This window comes from Danio rerio, chromosome 19, assembly GCF_052040795.2.
Source record: "Danio rerio strain M-AB ecotype USA chromosome 19, GRCz13ab, whole genome shotgun sequence".
NCBI lineage: Eukaryota > Metazoa > Chordata > Actinopteri > Cypriniformes > Danionidae > Danio > Danio rerio.
The window spans coordinates 22,048,238-22,068,140 of NC_141039.2; the positions used below are offsets into that span (position 1 = coordinate 22,048,238).

Sequence of the window (19,903 nt, forward strand, 5' to 3'; positions counted from 1 at the left end):
AATACTGTGAAATCGTGATATTTTTATCTTGGATTTATCATACGGTTAGAATCTTATATCGGCCCATGCGAATTAAGGGTAACTCATTACAAGTAATGCAAGTTACGTAATATTACTTTTTTAAGTAACAAGTAACTCATTACATTAAAAAATGAAGTAGTTATATTTGAATTTCTTTTTTAAAAAATGTTATGCAAGTTACTTTTTAGTTTGATCAATTGGCTTTTAATAAATAAATTGCTGAAATAAAGTGAACATAGTTGCATTGAATCGCACACTCTGAGAGAGTTCAGGAACAGATGGAAACCAAGATGGCCTTATGCTTAACTACAACAGACATAAGCTGCGTCCCAAATGGCACACTATGCACTCATGCACTATGTACTTATGCACTTAAACACTCAACAGCATAGTACATGTATGTAGTGTCGTCCCAAATGGCACACTAATATTTTTTTACTAAGTGGAAATTCAAACTGTTTCCCTGATGACGTTTGATGGTTGCCAAATCAGTATCAAATAAACGACCGAATTATCAAATAATACCTGCCATGAGTATAACTGAATTCACCATTGGGAGGCACTATAATCACTCTCGTAGGAGAATTTTGCTTTCACCATCCAAAATAAATAAAGTTATCCAACATGTGCGCCCGATAGCTCCGCCCCTTCCGCTACGCAAGCAAACCTGCAGTCGTTGAGTGCGCAAAGTGTCCATCATTACACACTTCATTTTAGCGGCTGAATGAGTGAATCATCCGGGTAATTTAAGTGCTCTTACTATTTTTAGAGTTTTCAGTGTGAACACACTACTTACACTATTTATACTACAAAATGGCGTAGAATAGTGCATACGTATGCGATTTGGGATGCAGCTATACTCTCATTGATTTGAATGCATAAAGTGATTTTACTTCACTAATAAGACAAAAGTAGCAAACACATTCCTTTAAACAAACCTTAATTTGTGTATACAGCATGTATAGCTCTGGGGTCAGAAAGTGCTCAGTAGATGACATTATCCTAAAATATTATATTTTTATTAAATTATTATTTTTGGTATTTTTAATTAAGGTAAATAAAGGCTATAGAGTGTGTTATTATTGCAGAGCTCCTCTGTTAAACAATAATAATAATAATAATTTAAAACACCTGTGAGTTCTGAAAGAGTTTAAGCCTCAGCAAAAGTATTGAAAAGTAACACAAAAGTAATGTAACACATTACTTAACTTACTTAACATAACATAACATTACTTAACATAAAAAGTAACGCAAGTAGTAAAAAGTAATGCAACTAGTTTCTTTTTTGGGGAGTAACTCAATATTGTAATACGTTACTTTTAAAAGTAACTTTCTCCAACACTGGAAACTAATAACCTTAACTTTTCTGACTCTTTGAAACAATAATAATTGTAAAAAGTACTATAGATAATGAAGTTTACTTGAATTAAATTGAATATTACACACTCGTATGCTGAGTAACCTTACTTAAATCCTGTCAGAGATGTTGTTTTAATTGTTTCCATGTGATTGATTCCTCAGCTAAAGAAGGGGAGGTTACGAGGCCGCATTGATGTTGGTCTTTCTGTCATGGCCATGAAGAAAAAGTCCATGTGCATCGACCTGGACACAGAGGACAGTATCTATCACCTCAAGGTATTGGCATATACACAAAACAACTGTTCTTATTTTGAGATTGCACTTTCTTATTACGCTCCATTTACTGTGACATTCACAGGCAAAGACTCGGAGTCTGTTTGATCTGTGGGTGATGCAACTACGGCATCATCGAATTTTCCGTCAGAATGAGATTGCCATGGAGCCTCCCGAGAGACAGCTGCAATCTGACCCCGCCTCCAGCAGACAAGTACTCACTCTGTTTATACAGTAATCAGTCACAGTGGAATATAAATGTCAGCCTTTAGACTCTCTGCTCGATCAACAGAATATTTGACTCTAAAGCTGTAATAAAAATCACAATAATAACAAGATCTAAATTCAGCTTGAACCTGATATTTAGTTAATTTTTTAAGGTTATGATAGATGCTAATATTGCTTTTATACCTTTATGACTTTTAAAAAATGTAATCTAATTGTTTTGTTAAATCACGCATAAAATCATTATAAAGTGTACAGATTTTAAAATTATGTACAATAGTTTGCATTTGTAGAAAACTTTAAGAATTTGTTGCAGTAAAATGTTAATAATATGACCACTTTTTAAAAAAAGTATTAAAACTAATATACATATTGTGCACGCTTAACAGAAAAAAACAGTATAATATAATAATATTATATATATTATATGTATATTATATTATGCATATTACCATAATATGTTTGCAGATATTACAGAAACATGCAAAGTGAACATTCTTGTTTATCTGAAAAACAGTGCTGAAGTCCAATATTCTGTTTTTCTTTTTTTCCATGCCAGAACGTCTGTCTTTGTTTTGGTTCTTTTTACCTACCCACTGCTAGTTTAGCTAATTATATTTCAGCTACTTGTTAGAAAACTGCTTATTTTATTCACTCATTCAGAATGGCTCTTAAAGCATGCGCCCGTGACTGAAATGCGACCTCCGGTGGACAGTAGAAAACTCCAAAATGAGACTCAGATTTAGAGTTCCACATGAGATGGCTATCACATAGCAAATAATATAAATATTACAAGCGTAGACATTAGGTGAGCAGGTTACATTGAACCACGTGTTCCAACAACATGCTACGTGACAAGATTTGCAGTGATAAGCAATTTGGCTGTTTGTACAAGACACGTAACATGACGTTTAAATACAGCCATTCAGAAGCAGAGAATATGCACTTGCTCATGAAATGGTAAAGTTTCTAACTAATTAATACATATTAAACATTATTAACACTTTAACATTATTAAATGTACATTGAATGTGCTTACATTCAATTACATGCTGAATGTGTTGGTTTTGAGTCACAGCTCTAAAGTTCAATTTCAAACAGTTTGTTTTATTTTCAGGATCTGAGGTGAACTCTGCTGCCGCTTTCAGTAGAATGGCATTAAATGTCATGTCAAATGGCATTCAAGCTCACACTATTAGCATTTAACACTAAATAAAGCACATGAGGTTTACCTGAGGTAAGCGGCACCAATGTCAGTTTGTGCTGCTAAAAATAGAAGCTGATTCTAATATATCAATTCAAAGAGTTGGTTAGAACAAAAACTCCTTTTAATATGGAACATATTCCCTCAATCACATGTCTTTGCATTAATTTAGAACACAACTTCACAACTCAGCCTTTGGGCTCAATTGTCAGACTGCTTTCTCAATCTGGCAACCTTGGCTTGCGTTTGTTTTGATCCAGGAATGTAATACCTAGTTCAACCACTGGGTGTCAAACTTACATCCTGCACCTTTAACAATGGTGATACACTAACGTTTCAAGTGGTGCTCGCTGCAGAGCCATTTGGGCGAGCTGAGCTCCAGCGAGGGGGAGCTTGAGCTCCACCTTTTTTGCACTTCTTCTACAAGTGATGTCACTGGGGGTAGGGTTAGGGGTGGGGTTGGTGTACGCATTAAAACAGCTTACAGGAGAAGGAGCGAGAGCTCATGCTCCCCCTCGCTGGAGCTCAGCTCTGCTCAAATGGCTCTGCAGCGAGCGCCCTCTCTAACGTTTGGATATTTGGGATCTGTATGTCTTTTTATAAAATGAAATTAATACTTTTATTTCAGTTAGACTCATTTAAAAAAAATTTTTTTTAAACAATAAGCTGCTAAACTGTTTTGACAATTCAAATTGTAATAAGAAGAAATGATTCTTGATCATCAAGTCAACATTATGGAATATTTTCTGAAAGGACAACCAAGACCAAAGAAGTAATTTATATACATTTTTCAAATGTTTATTATTATCACATAAATCAAACCTTGGTGAGAATTAAAGACTTTAAAATATCTTGGGCACCTACTTTTTATCATATGTGTGTCTTTTTTCTAATATCACACAAAGGCTTTCTGTAATAACACATTGTCTCGTTGTTTTTCAGTGTCCCCAGCGTTCTTTTATCTCCATGCAGCCTTCAGCCTTATTGAAGAACAACTGGCGCCAAAACTCACAAGATATGGAGAAATGCTACAAAGGTAGTTGCAGAAAACTGCAATGATGCATCATTCTGTGCTTCTGTTCTTGGCACAAATGCTACTTATTTCTTAGATAAAGTACATCATTGTAACATTTCAAGTAAAAAAATGAAATCGTAACATTTTTGATAGATCTGTCAGAGTGTGAATCTTCATTGCTGGAATTAAATCTGCTGCTGAAAAATATGGAGGTTCTTCATCGAACATTCTCAGCACCTGCCATTAACTTACTGCAGGTAAATAGTATTTGCATGTTGTATGTATTTTTATAATTTTTTGTCAAAATGTTTAGTTTAAATCTGATGGTTAATCAATCTACTGAGATATGAACTGTAGTTTTTAATTCTAAAAATAAAAAAGTGCATTTTGTTCAAGTTTGATCTTTATATAATTTTTTGCTTGAGATAATTTAGGATTCCAATTTTAAATAAAAATGAGAAATGTTGAAATAAAACAAACTTAAATTTGTTTTATTTCATTTAATGTTCTTTTTTAAAAGGAAGTAATACAAATATTTGTCATTTGGTTTAATCTTGTAACTTTGACTACAGAGCGAAGGTTCCAAAAAAGAGAAACGAGGACACAAAAAATGGAAATCAAAGAATTATAGCAAGGAAAATAAAAATGCTCTACAGGTATAATAACAACATCTAACTCCCCTGTACACATACAGATATCCTCACAGATTCTCTCTCAAGCAGTTAAATGATATATCTGTTTTTCCATCAGAATCCTGATGCTCCATCTTCTCGTCTACATGTGTCCCATCCTAACTTGGTATATTCAGAACCCGTTTCACCAGACTCATGCCTGGAGAGTCCAGACTCACCCACGGAAGCCTCTCGAATGCAGGAGGAGTTCTGTCGGCTTGCTGGCACTGGTTAGTTTGAATAGTCACGTTTGCACCATGTCAGAAATGATTATATTATATTAATAAATCTCCCCTGGTCCTTGATTTTGATTTGATTTAAAGCTGATTTGAACAAACTTTCACCTGTGACCTCAATGAATCAGTATTGCTGCTCTAGAGTGGACAGTCTAAAAAAATAAATTTCAGACGCCAGATATATTTTTTTTACATTTTCTTTTAACAAGTTCATGTCAGGACACTATGTGCAGTTTATTTATAAACTTATTTCTAGAGGATTACGTGCTTATGATTGACCACGGCTGGTCCAACACTAGCCAACAAATGAATTATTAATCGGATGAATCTTAAAACATTATAAATAAATAGAGTTTCGTACTTCAGTTATCTTCGTCTTGAAGAATCCCTCTTCCACCCCTACTACTCCTTTTTCCTAGGTAGGGTGGTACAGCAGCTCAGTTGTTAGCACTATTGCCTCAAAGCAAGAATGTCACCAGTTAAACTCTTTAATAGGTCAGTCAACGTTTCTGTGGGGAGTTTACATGTTCTCCCCGTGCTCGCGTGGGTTTTCCCAGGGTTCCCCGGTTTCGTCCCACAGTCCAAAGACATGCAACATAAGTTCATTGACTAAACCAAATTGGCACAATAGATGAGCTCTTAGTCAAGATCCCATCTATGCCTTTCAGTCAGCAGTTTATCTCTTCATAGTCATGCTTATCTGTCATAAGCCATAACTAAACCAGGGGATTTCTCGAGACATACCTGAGCTCAAACTCCTCTCTTACCCTTCACATGGGAGGGAGCGCCTAGCTTGAGGATCTTCTTAGCTCAGGGCTCTCTCCTGGGACAGCATGGCAAACACGCTGTATTATTTATCATTAGCTAAGTGTGAACTTTTGAAAGTTTATTGATGTAAATGAGGATAGCGGTTACATAAACTGTGACAATATACTCAATCCTTTATACTGGAGATCATGGTTATGGGTGGACCATTAAAGTATTCATAGTTGTGTAAATTTTGTCAAGCTTACAGTTTTCTGAATTATTTTTGGTTTCAAGTTATCTCAAACCATTGAGATTAATTTGTTTTAATGCTTTTCCACTATCGGTTTAAACGGTTCCATTCTGTGCTGATCTGGTCCAGTCAGCACGAAAATGGTTTCTGTTTCTACAGTGGTACTAATAACCGGGCTCTTTGGAATGCAATACTAATGCGTCAGTCGATGCCTTGGTAATGCAAGTTAATGAGATTTTTTTTCTGATATTTTTATTGATAAATAATAAAAATAAATAAATGTATAACACACTTTCACTTCCACCGATCACACAGAATGGGCTTTATGCGTTGAGAGTAGAGGTGTGAACAGTGGTCTCACAGTTCGGTTCGGTTACGATTATCATGCCATCGATTCGGTTCAATTCGATATCTCGGTCGGTGCATCACGGAGCATTGACGATGCTTTCCATACACAGTGTTATATTTTGGGGGGGAGGCTATAACATGCTGTCTGTATAAACACAGACACACAGCACCACACTGTCTCTCATTCAAACTCAAACACAAACATAAACAGCACCAAACAAACAAACAAACACGCACACAAACACACACTTAAGCACTCGCAATATGCGTTTAGCTATAACTGAATGTGTCAGGAATATCGAAAACAAAACCAACTTAACCACGCTCATTTCTGGCGCCCCCCTGGATGTACAGCGCCCTTGGCATTTTCCTTCTCTGCCTATGCCACGGACCGGCCCTGAGTTGGCTCCTGAGTGTTGTAAATACCGGCGTTCACCTCCCTTGCGACAGAGCACATAGGAGATAGATGACGTCAGTACATAATAACCGATTATGATTATTACTAAACCGATATCAAATTATCCGCGTCTGCATCGCGGTGCACCGAATAAACAATTAATTTTGGCACCCCTAGATGAGAGACACCTTTTTTGAAAGGTTTACTAATGGCCTCAAGCTTTTCTGCGTGCTGTTTATGCACCCTACGTGCCCTGCGTTTTAACCGCCTGGTGTACCTTGCGTTTTTGCCCTTGTGCGCCGTGCGCTCTGTTAAAAAAAAAGTCAACTCTTAGCATAACAACATGGTACGTCAGTCGCGTCTGTTTCATTCTCTAATCAAATGAAAGCAGAGGCGTGGTTTCCGTTGAAGTGCCTGCAGTGTTTATGTTATCTAGACAACAACAGAAACTTTTGAAGACGGAGGAGAGACTTGTGGTTGCTGTTTTGGGTTATCTTAGAGCTGTATGACTTCACAAATCATGAATACCACAAAATTAATAATTATTAAAATTATATTATATCAACAGCAACACTCGAACAATACCCAGGTGATTCAGTCATTGCCTAGCGACATACTGTAAAAAATGTACCCCGCTCCTTTTTTTCTTGTAAACTAAAAAAGGCAGTGCGATGCGCCTCACATTTTTGGAACACAAAAGCACCTTCAATGTGATCAGCTATGGAGAAACTAGCAGGCAACACAGTGGTGACGTCAGACACACTTTACAAGTCCAGCACTGTTGTCAAATGGTGCCTAGAACCATTTGTGCCGAGAATAGTTTGTAATTATCCCGTGCCATTCCAGGCTTACATGGAAATGCAACTGGAACCATTCTTGATATAGAACAGTTCGACACTATAGTGAAAAATCTGCTAATGTACAGGTAGTTCACTAAAACTGTTGTGACTGCATGGAATGGTTAAGAAAAGAGAACTGTTCAGTCCATTAGCAGTAAAGCCGTTATTGCTTGGCAGAAGAATAATATTTTTATTAATATCAATGCATTTGATTTGCTTTGCTTTATTGTGTGAAACTATGTACAGTATATTGAATAACCATTTTATAAAAGCAACAAGGATCCCAAAATTTACAGTATAATTAATTTGTTATAGCTTAAGGGGCTTAGGCAATCTTGTCTGTTATAAATCCACTGTAAACCCCTGTTTAGGCTTAATTGCTTTAATAACTGTTTTAAAAATATTTTAATGTTCAATATTTAGTTTTGCTTTTGTTTACAGTTTGTACTGATAGTCATAAAATATTACTTGTATTGTTATCAGCTACTGACAGTTTTATATGATAAAAATCATATAATTGAATTATACGAATTTTCTTTTTTTCTGCTAGTTCATTCCACTCTTCGGTCAGCGTACTCTTTACTTTGCTCTGAGAGAGACAGAGTCAAGAACACACTGGATTTTATCAGTGAGAAGGTATGCAGACTAAACATTTATGTAATCCGTTTGCTGTTATCAACAAAGCTCATTTTATCTTCTCGCCCAATCAGGATGTCTTTGATGGGTCACGGCCTTTGCTGCAGCAAATGTCTAGTGAGAGCCGAGGGTCAATCCCAGAATCCATGTCAGAGTTCTTTGATGCTAAAGAGTACCTGCTGTCTGGCAGCTCATCTGATAATGAGGTCAGTTTGGCATAAATCACTTTTTGAATGATTTTCAGATTTTAAAGTGGCCCTGTTATTTTATAATACTCTTCACAAATACTACTATGTCTTTCATATAGTGGGTGATGTACAGTACTAGTTTGTGAATGTAAAAGATCAGCTTATTTTCAAAAATTAAATAGTGATAAATGTTTTCTGAGCTGCAAAAGCAAATCAACTCTGCAAGTTCTTAAAAAATGAGTCTCAGGTTTATATAAAATCCAAGGCATTGTTGCTGTTTGTGTCTTTGTTTATACAAGTCTTGACATTCAGATATGATATTAAGTGTTTTGTTTCCAATAGGAGTGTAATGGATCACCCACCGTTGATCGGTGGTCCATTAGGATCACAACCCAGAGTTCGGAACGCACGTGACCCGCAAATTAATAACTTTTTTTTTTTTAATTCGTAGGTTAATCTAAATTGATTATCCATTTATAACAACCGCAGCGGGATTGCCTTTTGCGTCATTCAAATCACGTTTATGAAAGCATTTTGGCTTCCCTGTAAAATATAACGATGATGGGAAAAGTTGTTGTGGGACATACCTAAATGCTTTCTTAGGCTATTAATTAAAGGTGTTTTCTGTCACTGTTTGTTAAGCCTGCATTAAAAGGCACCTATGGTGAAACATCTACTTTTCAAGCTGTTTGGACAGACATATGTGTAGGTATAGTGTACAGACCGCCATATTGGGGTGATATAAACACAGCCAGTCTATTTTTTTTTCAATTTAAAAAAGATAAAAGCGATGGACCAATTGGAGCGTTTTTTAGATCGACCTTGACGTAGGAGTCCGGTGCCTCAGTCAAAGTTAATTCAGTGTGTGTAGTTTAGTCTAGGTGTACAAGCTCGGAACTTGCACACAGTTGGCTGTAAAACTATACAAAGACACAAATGATTGTGTACTCTGCTTGGTATGTGTCCAAGGCGTACATGGATGGCTGAATTCTGATTCTCTCATGCTGCTTCTCTCTATTTGCCTGTTTGTTGCCAAACACAGAGCGGGGGAGCTCTTGACTCCGCCCCATTGTTACGTTGGGGCGGGAATTTTAAACTAATTTTCATATGAATCAACACACCCCTAAAACAGCAGGCAGTGTACACACCCCCAACATGACACTTTTGAACACATTATAATAAAAAAATCTGAACTGTGTTTTGAACTGAATCTAAACTGACACACTCAGAAGAACCATAATATTAATATTAAATCATAAAAAGGGGTAAACTATGTGCCCTTTAATGCATTCAGTTCAAAGATGCACAAATAAACATTAAAAGGTTGTGATCTCAATTCAAACCTGTGCAACGTAAATAATAAATGATAATGATTTGCATGTTTATTCATCTTTTGAAGCGCTGCATGGGATAACAGTTTATAGTTCATATATTAACACTAATGTTTATGGTAAAGATTAAAGTCACCGTTTAATATAACCTAATGCTGGTGCATGTTGTAGCAATTACATTGTGTAACCAATTGGTGGCAACAACCATCAAAATTATGTCACTGAATAGGTTTTCAAAAAAGATCCAACTATAATGAAACAAGTTTTATGTGTGAATTGTTCAATCATTCATTAAAAATAAATGTGATATGTTCTACAAGATGTTAGATTTATATATTTAGCATTATTAGCAACAGTAGCGAAGATAATTTTTTTGTATTGAATATTTTCCTTATTTTCATCTGGTTCTTTTTTTGATTTTTATTTTTATTAAAATTACAGGTTGTAACTTCTGTTCGTTAAAACCAGTAATATTTTTATGTAAATAGAAAGCAAATAACGTTTACCTCCTCCCTTTTTTTGCTGATCTGAAAAATGGTCCGAGCCATGACTCAAAAACCATTGCATGATCCAAACCGTGAGATTTGTTATACGTTAAACTACTAGTTTCCAACGTGATGCAAGTAATATACTAGTCACTCACAAAAGGTTTGAACTTTTGAACACATTGGAACACTAGACCCAATCACCAACAACTCGGTATGTCTTGTAAACACTCTTGAAAAGTGATAAGAAAATAACACCACGTGCAAGACTGGAAATGGTACCCCGCAATAACTGTTTTAAATAATTTGCCATTCACATGGCCTGTGCGTGGATTTTCTGTGAAAGGGTGAAAAAGAAAAAAGATTATGTAAGAGGAGATGATTGTGGAGATGCAGGGGACAGGAATGTGCATTTTGCAACGAAAGGGAAAAATTGGAGGTTAAAAAACGATTTTGTGATGTGCTGTGGTTAGTCAAGCAAATTTTTCTTCTTTGTTGATTTAATTCAATTTATTTTTATTTATATAGCACTTTTCACAATGTAGACTGTGTCAAAGCAGCTTAACATGGTTCTAGTAAAGTCCAGATTTCAGAGTTAGAGTTCAGTTTAATTTAGTTTAGTGTGGTTTCAATTTCACTGTTGTAAGTTCAAACACTGTAGAGTGAATTCACCGAAGTGCAGCTCTACAAATTCCGATCCAAGCTATCCAGTGATGACAGTCGCGAGACAAATGTTACTGTTTAATGTAATCGTTTATTCTGATTATGTTGTCTATAACCCTTCCCCATACTCTCTGATGCTCTGTATCTCGCTTTCTCTTTGGGTTTAGATCCTTTGTATAGGTCAACTTATTTCATACAGTGTGTTTTTGAATCGTCAACCGCTCCAGATATTTTAGCATGCCAAATATTTCACAGGCTTTTGTGACATGTCTGCAATTTTCTTCGATTGCGTCTTTGATTATTCGCACTGCGTGATTGCTGCTTGTGTATTTGCTTCAGATTTCAGACATTTGTCAGAGATTTCACAACTTGTTGGTGAGTGAAAGTCAGTGCTAAAATCGTGTAGTGTGAACTCAGCATAAAACAAATTTAGGAACCTTTAAACTTTAAACTATCATAATGGGACACTGAGAAAATGCATGAAATGCACATTAAAAATGCACAATAAAATAAAAATATATAGGTTAAATCAGGGTGTCCATGAGGTCTTGTAAAGTATTAAAAGTTCATCAATCAATTTACAGAAATTTAAGGTGATTATACAATGTTTAAATCTATGCTAAAGTTTAAATCTAATCAGCAAATATTGAAACGCTGTGTAGATTATGAAATGATAAACTCGTGCTAGATTTGATGTTTAGCTGGTAGCCCACAAAGCACTGTTATTCAAGTTTTGCTGTAGGTGCCACCTGCCAGAAGACATTGAATTAGTGTTTGTATTCAGCATGTCTCATGTTTTAGTTTTGTGCGGGTATTTTTTTGTGTAACAATTTAAAAACTGTAGATTTACTTAATATTTTTAAATTATCCAATCTATATTAAATCATTAACTGCACACACTAATGTAGGTTGAGCCTTGGTGTGAATCATGACTAAAGTTGCCTCTACTTCTAAGTTAAGTCAGATGGTTCAGCCTGTGATTAAAGGCAAAAAAAAACAAACATTTTTGTCACATACTCATTAGATTTTTTTCTGTTTTCTGAAATTCTAACATTCAAACATTTTCTCTAAAATTCTCTAAAACAGAAATCGGTGTTGTAATTGGGCAATTTGGCCAATTTCTTTTCCAATTTTTTTTTTTCCATTTTTTTTACAACAAACATTTAGTAAATATACAAGTTTAAGTGCCCCCAGTGTTACTGGTTAAAACCTAAAAAGTGGCGATGAGGTCTTAAAATGTATGGAAATCGTCTTTAAAAGTATAAAAAGGTTTATATATATGTATATATATATACATATATATATATATATATATATATATATATATATATATATATATATATATATATATATATATATATATATATATATATATATATATATATATACATACACAGTACACTGTAAATGTGAACCACTGTAAACGTGAATTTCATCATGACCATTTTGAACATTTTTATTTTATTTTATTTTTTTATTCATAACCAGGTGTCTGATGATGATTCTTACGTCAGTGATGTAAGCGACAGTACATCAGTAGAGTTTTGCAGGAATGAGAATGGCAACATGAGGGAGATTTTTGGTGAGAAACTGGGAAGCACACACTTTTGAGTTAACCTGTTTGAAGCTTTGTTTTTTAATTAATCGGTTGTGTGTTTTAGTGTCTTCAGGTAATGGCAATGAGAGCGTAGTGATGCGGCGAGCACGTTTACCAAGTGCACGCATGAACGAGAGTGTGAATCTGTGGAGTATCTTGCGCAGTAACATCGGTAAAGACCTGTCAAAAGTGGCCATGCCTGTTCAACTCAATGAACCCATGAACACTCTGCAGAGACTGTGTGAGGAAGTTGAATACTGCCACCTGCTGGACACTGCTGCAAACACACACGACCCACATATGCGCATGGTGAGATCAATCTTTAGATCCATCTGTATATATGTAGGAATGGAATGGCCAGCAATGCACTGTATTCAAATTTTCTTTTAAATGCCAAAACTTATGTAAGTTTTTGCAATGGATATATCAAAATGTATTTTATAAGTAGTAATATGCATTGGCAATGCAATGTCTGTTGCGATTGGTCAGCGGTGTTCAGCGTGAGACAGAGAGAAATGCCCACCACGGCTTATCAACATTGTTGAAGCAGTCAGAGTGCAGAGTGTATGTGTGAGTGCAATGCAGTATAACACCAGCATATTGCCCTATTCTTAACTATGACACACATTCACTATTAATCCACAAAGTGGCATAAGCTGATCTATTTTGAAACTTGACCACCACATGTGTATAGGAACAGCTGATGGTGGCCATACCAATGACAAACGGCAGTGAATCGTGAGCACACAAACGCATTTAAATCTGTAAACAAAATGAACTCACCCTAATTTAAAACTTGGTTTTAAACGCGAAATGACAATATAATGAGTTAACCAGATATAGTACGAGTAACAAAACACAATTAAATCATTTTAATCGCACTTAAGTTACTTACACTTGTAAAATGGAGGAAGAAACTGATCCATGAACTGTGTACTGTAAAGTTCCTGTCAAGCTCTGACAAAGTCCTATACATCAACAGTCTTTTCTGATTCTTCCTTTAACAAACGGCCAATTAATCCCCCATTGAAAGCGTGTAGATTGCTGAAGCACTTGACTGGAACACAGCACAAGGCTTGGGCTATAATGCTGAGGTATTTTTGCAAAAATAAACTTCAACCACTAACTCTTCACAGCCTCATCTTTGGGTAAAGAAAATAACTTTCCCTCAAGCCGCCTTTCCACTGCACACGACATTTGGACACGACTGTCGGAATACGCCCCCTTGTGGCAGCCGCACAGGATTTTCAGTGTTGTCCTGCACCCTGGGGGAGGGAAGCTGATTCGGTGTCCGGAAAAAAGGAGGGCAAAAGCAAGAGCCTTTATTCTCTGTGTGTTTACATAGTTTAATGGATGAATGAATACTAGAAACTCATAGACCGCTAAAATATTGGAGGGAATGTGGAGATATTAAAAAAATATATTTTTATTGCTTTCTTACTTACATTTATAAAACAGAAGTTTTTTTTTTTTTTTTTTTTTACATATAGACTTTTTATAATTCAAAAAATAACCAAATAAACTATTTCTCATCTCGCGCGCACGGATCTGCTTGGACAACACTGGAATACATCATATCCGGTCGGCAGGTCGCATACGGTCTAGTCGCTGGAGTTCAAATATTTCAACGGATCCGCAGCTCAAATCGGATCCGAATTTTCCGCATACGGAGATGATCGGAACTCAACGCAGCTCCTGGACTGCTGTCCATTGGAAATGAATGACTTCCGGTCTGTTGCTGGTCGTTTGTCGTGTGCAGTGGAAAGGAGGCTTCACACTTCACACCTGACATGATTCAACCATGATCTGCTACAGTCTTCTTTTTCTGCGCAGTGTTTGCGCAGGGATGGGAGGGTTCATTATTCCCGGGTCTGCGCGGTCAACAAATGGGCGGGGCTTGAGTTCTGTATCAATGTCACACTGACCACTACTTGTCAACTCTATTATAGATTAATCAATAGTTTTAAACACTTTCAGATTTAAACTTTAGCTGGATATTTCACTTCACTTAGAGCTGTGTTACATAGTACATGTAGGATCATAAAAAACCCATAATAGCCCCCCATCTTTAAAAAAAAAAAAGTTGATACCTATGCCTCCAAACATGACTGAATTTCTTATGTAAAAGACTAAATGAAATTTTTGTAAAATATAAAACAGATTTAGTGCTTAAAGAAACAGTTCATCCAAAACTGAAAATTCTGTCATCATTTACTACCTTCCAGTAGTTTCAAACTGGGTTGATATTTTTTTCTGGTAAACACAAAAGATGATGTTGTGAAGACTGTTGAACATCAGTAGCCATTGACTTACATTGACCACAGGTCATGGAGTTTCTTGAAATGCATGGAATTTTTTAGGGCTAGTCCAGACATTGAAAGTCAGGGTATGTTTTATGATTTATATATATAAATAGTACTTGAGTATTTAAAGTTTTTAATTGATGTAAAAGAATCATTTAAAGTATTAATCATTGTTGTGTTATAGTTATAATCAAATCAAAATGAATAACTTTTCATATATAACATCTCTTGAATTAAATAAGGCATTTCCAGGTCTGCTTTGCTGTAGTGTTTAAAATCTATTTTCTCTTTTGTCTGCTTAGTGCTAATTAGTCGTGGAAATGCAGCTTTTTAGTCAGTAAAAGTCATAGAAATTTTACAATTTTTCTTTGAGTGATAAAATTTTACATAGTAGTTTTTTTTTCTCTCAATGTGAAAGTCCACTGATAGTAGTTTGTAACATCCTTTGAAGGATATACTAATGTGTTTAACAGACAAAACAGTGTGAAAGTACACTTTAATGTGAATGATTAGAAAATTTATTTAAGCCATTAATTTTACTGTACTGTACTTAACTGCAAAATATATTTACAAACAAGAATCTTGACTGTATAAATTGGGGTTGTGTTTGCTAAAGCAAAGCCTTTGTACAACCTCTGTGCTAAAAACCATCTTGATAATGTTTTTGCAAAATAAATTCAATAATAAAGCTTAGCATACTTATCAGCTGCTGTTGTATAAGGCTGATTTTATTCTGCACAAACAACCAAATGGATGTACATCCAAGCTATTTGAATAGAATAGACTTTATTTGTCATTGCACATAGAAGTACAACAAAACATTTGGTTACCCAGTCAAATTGATGCTCTCACACAGCTTTATTTTCCACAAAATTTAATTATTAGACACAGTATTGGTCTGAACTGTAACTGTTTACTAGATCTTTAATTAAACCAAATGCTTGCAGACAGAATAAAATACAGAAGGCAGCCTACATTCGTCTACTTAGTACTAATATTATTGTTTAGTCACAAGATGGCGTGAAACGGTAAAAAACAGCGATGTAACATTCAAGATGATTTGTAGTACCTGGTTAAACCCAGGTTTTAGTGTTACGTTTGTTATCTAAGAATGATAGTCCTTGAATGTCATGATTGGCCAATCAGAGTCAAGAATTCCAGAGAGCCTTATAATAATAATTGTGATTATTAACCATCACTATACAGTCCTATGTTTAACCATATATCCTCCTCTTGTGGGTTTGCAGGTTTATATAGCAGCATTTGCTATTTCTGCCTATGCATGCTCGTTCACTAGAGCAGGAGGAAAACCATTTAATCCTATATTGGGAGAAACATTCGAGTGTATGCGGGCAGATAAGGGCTTCCGCTTCATTGCTGAACAAGTAAGTGCACATAAAAAAAATAAAAAATTCTATATCTAAACAAAAGCATATGCACTCACATGCACCGTTACATTGTGTGCTTTAGGTCAGTCACCATCCACCTGTGTCTGCTTGCCATTGCGAGTCTAAAAGCTACACGTTTTGGCAAGGTAAGTGATGCGCATTTTGTCAGTGGCAAATCTTTAAGCATTTAGCAGGATTGTGATGAGCATTCTCTGCTTTTGTTCATTAGATATGCGCTGGAAGAATAAGTTTTGGGGCAAATCGATGGAGATCGTTCCCATGGGAGTCACTCATTTAGAGTTGCCAGGGTAAGTTCATTCTATTTTGAATTACTCTGCTTCCCATTTCGCTTCCATTACATCATGTGTTGTCTCACACTATCACTTGCTCATTCTCAGTTTTGGGGATCGTTATGAGTGGAGTAAGGTCACTTCATGCATTCATAACATTCTGAGTGGTCAGCGCTGGATCGAGCACTATGGGGAAATGTCAATTAAACACTCGAACACTACTGGAGATGTCAGTCATTGCAAAATCACATTTCTTAAGGTGAGACCATTAGGACATGCAAAACTCAAAAAACCAAGTCATACCACATTGACGCGATTTTCTCAATTTCACATATCTGTTTCAAAAGATTTCATAAGGACAAAATTTACTAGTACAACTAATGCAATCTTTTTATAAACTACATAAAGTTAAAATAACTTTAGCCATATTTTTAAACTAAATTTTGTTAAAATATAACAGTTAAAGTGATAGTACACACAAAAACAAACATTCTCTCACCATTTAGTGCTGCCTTACCTTCATGAGTTTCATATTTTCTGTTGAATGCAAATGAAGATACTTTGAAGAATGTTGAAATCCTGTAACCATTGACTCTCATAGTAGGAAAAACTACTCCATTTAAAAGATGGTATTATTTACAGAAATGTAAATCTAATGCATTTGTTCAAAATGCATTGTCTCGAGGAGCAAGATAAGTAAAAATATAGAGAATATGCACTATAGTGGCGGGGAGTGGTGACTTTTTTGACCAGGTATGTAATGTATTAGACCTGTTTCCCACTGGATATTTTAGCACCTTATGTTTATAGTGCCATCCATGTTAACAGACAACATTCTTTACAATGCATGCAAAGATGGTGCAGTAGTTTGTAACAGGGCCGAGTCGAATTGGCAGTGTATATTTGTGCTGCACAATTAATGCTGAATTAAAGCCCCGGGGCAGTGTTCTTAGTCAAATAAAATACTAAATATACTAAAATGCATGAAAACGTTATTGGCAGGATATTTTGCCCATACAGTTTTAGTAGTGAAAAAGAAAAATTCTATCAATAAGTACTTAATCCTCATATTGTTCTAAACCTCTGAGATCTCCTTTCATTTTCTGAACACAAATTAAGGTTTTTGAGGTTTTTGTGGTAAAATCAGAGCTCTCTGATTTTCCATAAACGACAGTCTTGAAGGTACCAAAAAATTGTAGTCAAAGTTGTCCATGTGTCTTCAGTATTTTTATACAGGGGGATTCAAAAGGAATACCACAACTTTGAAAATCTGTATTCAATTAAAGAAACATGATGGAACCTTGGGTAATTAATCAATGTGAAGTGTACTTAACTTTTTTCAGTAAAAAACAAGTTCATAGATCTTTAATATGACCCCCTCCAGACACTCGAGTGACTTCAGCCTGCTACTCGAACTCGTTTCACACTCTCTGTAGCATCTTTGGTATAACAGTTAATCCTTCTTTTAGTTCCTCGGTGTGAAACTTCTGAGCTTCCTTAAATTGATGACAAATCTTCCTTGTAGAGTCTTCAATCTTTTTAAAAAAATGTGGTATTCTTTTTAAATCATCCTGTATTATAAATCCACGAGAATACATTTGTGCTCAAATAAAAGAACAATTATGATTAAGTTTTTCTCCTAAGTGTCAGTATAGGGTGCGTGTTCACAAGTACTGTACACTGGTGTATTCCATACTCACATGCAACTTTCTCTGTTTAAAATATAATTTATAAATTGAAATAAATTGTGAGAGAGGAACATTGTTGCATCACAGCTGAGCATTTTGCCTAGCATTAAATCAAATCACATGCCTGATTATGGGGTGAACACCGGAAATAGGTGACACAGTGGATGAGAATGTTTAATCAGTACACAACCTTTTGCTGTGCTTGTGATTCCAGTGTGAAACTGGTTCTGAGATATGTCAATGAGAAACGCCATGGAAGTCAAATTATCAAAACAAGGCTGTTGCCAGGAACTACCACTAGGTGGCAGTGTCTTCCTGTGTACCTCAAAGCATAAAAAATGCCCTCTTAAGTGTTTGTTTCAATTAGATTTATTTATGAGTGTTACCAAATATTGTTTAACTTGAACAAATATGGTTTCAGTGGACTTTCAAAATTCAATTTTCATTTTGTTTGAAAACGTTTTATCCTTTATTCATATTTATATTTTTGGACATGTTTATACAATAATGTTTTCTTTGATTTCTGAAGAAATGTTTTCGATTTTCTTTGAACATTCTAACTTTTAAAAATGGGATTTGACATGCAAGTTTTTGAATATGATACCATTAGTCTCCATGTTATCCATGCATAATCGCATGCATTTATGATTGTTATGACAGTTATGTGTGTTATGATCTACAACAAAAGCAAAAGGTGTCAGAGTTTTTGTGGATTTTCTTACTTGGATGCCTCTTTAACTGACACACATTAGCAGGAAAATATCATTTGATAATAATTTGATATATTTTATTGCCTTCATTTTATAATATTAACTTTAAATTTCCTTGTCAAGTAAGATGTAAAATATAGTACAATTAATTAGCCAGGTCCAAAATTTATTCTCTAATGGCCTCACTTGAACTCCTACAGTGTTATGTCTTTGCACTTAAAAAAATCAAATGAAATATGGCACTAAGCCTGCCTTTTGTTCTGTGAATTAACTGGGCTGCATGGTACTAATATTTAGTGAAGATTTATTCAGGTATTACTTGAAAACCGCATATTAAAAACAGGTAGTTTAGATTGAAGCATCAATATCATATCATCAAATTCAGTTAAAATAGAGAACTATTGTGGGGAATTAATTCCACTTGTGTGTGTTTGCGTCTGTGTTTGTCTTGCCACATGTTCTGCATTCATTTTATGAATGGTTTGTGTATATATCCTGTTTTTAAACAGATGATTAACTTTCATACCATCTTTATATTCAGTCAAGGTCTGGGGGTCTGAATGCTAATGAGGTAGAGGGTCTGGTCACTGATTTGGAGGGGCGTATCATTCACTCCTTGTTTGGCAAGTGGAACGAGGCCTTATATCTGGGCAAACCGCCTTCAGCAACGTGCATCTGGAGAGCAAGTGAGTTTCAGTAACTGTTTAACTGTATTTAAATGGTCTAAACATTATGGCTGATTATGATTGTCATTTTTTAAGCAAATGTTATGTATATGTAGAAGAATTCAAATGATATATATATGAATTATTTTAATTTCACTTGATTTTATCTTTTTTTTTTAAATAAAGTAAATTCAAATTGAATGCAAATTCAATCTCTGCATGTGTTGGGCACTTATAGAACATCAGCATTTTCTTGGTTAGCACTGTAAACAAAGAAGCTGCACTGGTAGTGGTCAAGCAGTGTAAAAAAAAACCAAAAAAAATAAAGTACCATCTGGACTTTTCTGAAGACAGAGGGTTTGCACTGCCATTCA

General features: G+C 35.3%; 1 protein-coding gene across 4 annotated transcripts in view; it reads left to right on the forward strand.

Annotated features, from left to right (window-relative positions):
• The window catches only part of osbpl3a (oxysterol binding protein-like 3a), a 104,997-nt gene that overhangs the window by 22,500 nt on the left and 62,594 nt on the right, over positions 1–19,903 (forward strand). For all 4 annotated transcript variants that reach the window (XM_087294367.2, XM_088651366.1, XM_087294366.2 and 1 more), the window contains 15 exon segments: positions 1,543–1,656; positions 1,739–1,867; positions 4,025–4,118; positions 4,251–4,354; positions 4,670–4,753; positions 4,848–4,998; positions 8,136–8,221; positions 8,296–8,427; positions 12,377–12,470; positions 12,550–12,794; positions 16,036–16,173; positions 16,259–16,322; positions 16,406–16,484; positions 16,575–16,725; positions 19,406–19,550. In XM_087294367.2, coding sequence (XP_087150493.2) covers positions 1,543–1,656; positions 1,739–1,867; positions 4,025–4,118; positions 4,251–4,354; positions 4,670–4,753; positions 4,848–4,998; positions 8,136–8,221; positions 8,296–8,427; positions 12,377–12,470; positions 12,550–12,794; positions 16,036–16,173; positions 16,259–16,322; positions 16,406–16,484; positions 16,575–16,725; positions 19,406–19,550 — 1,810 coding nt within the window.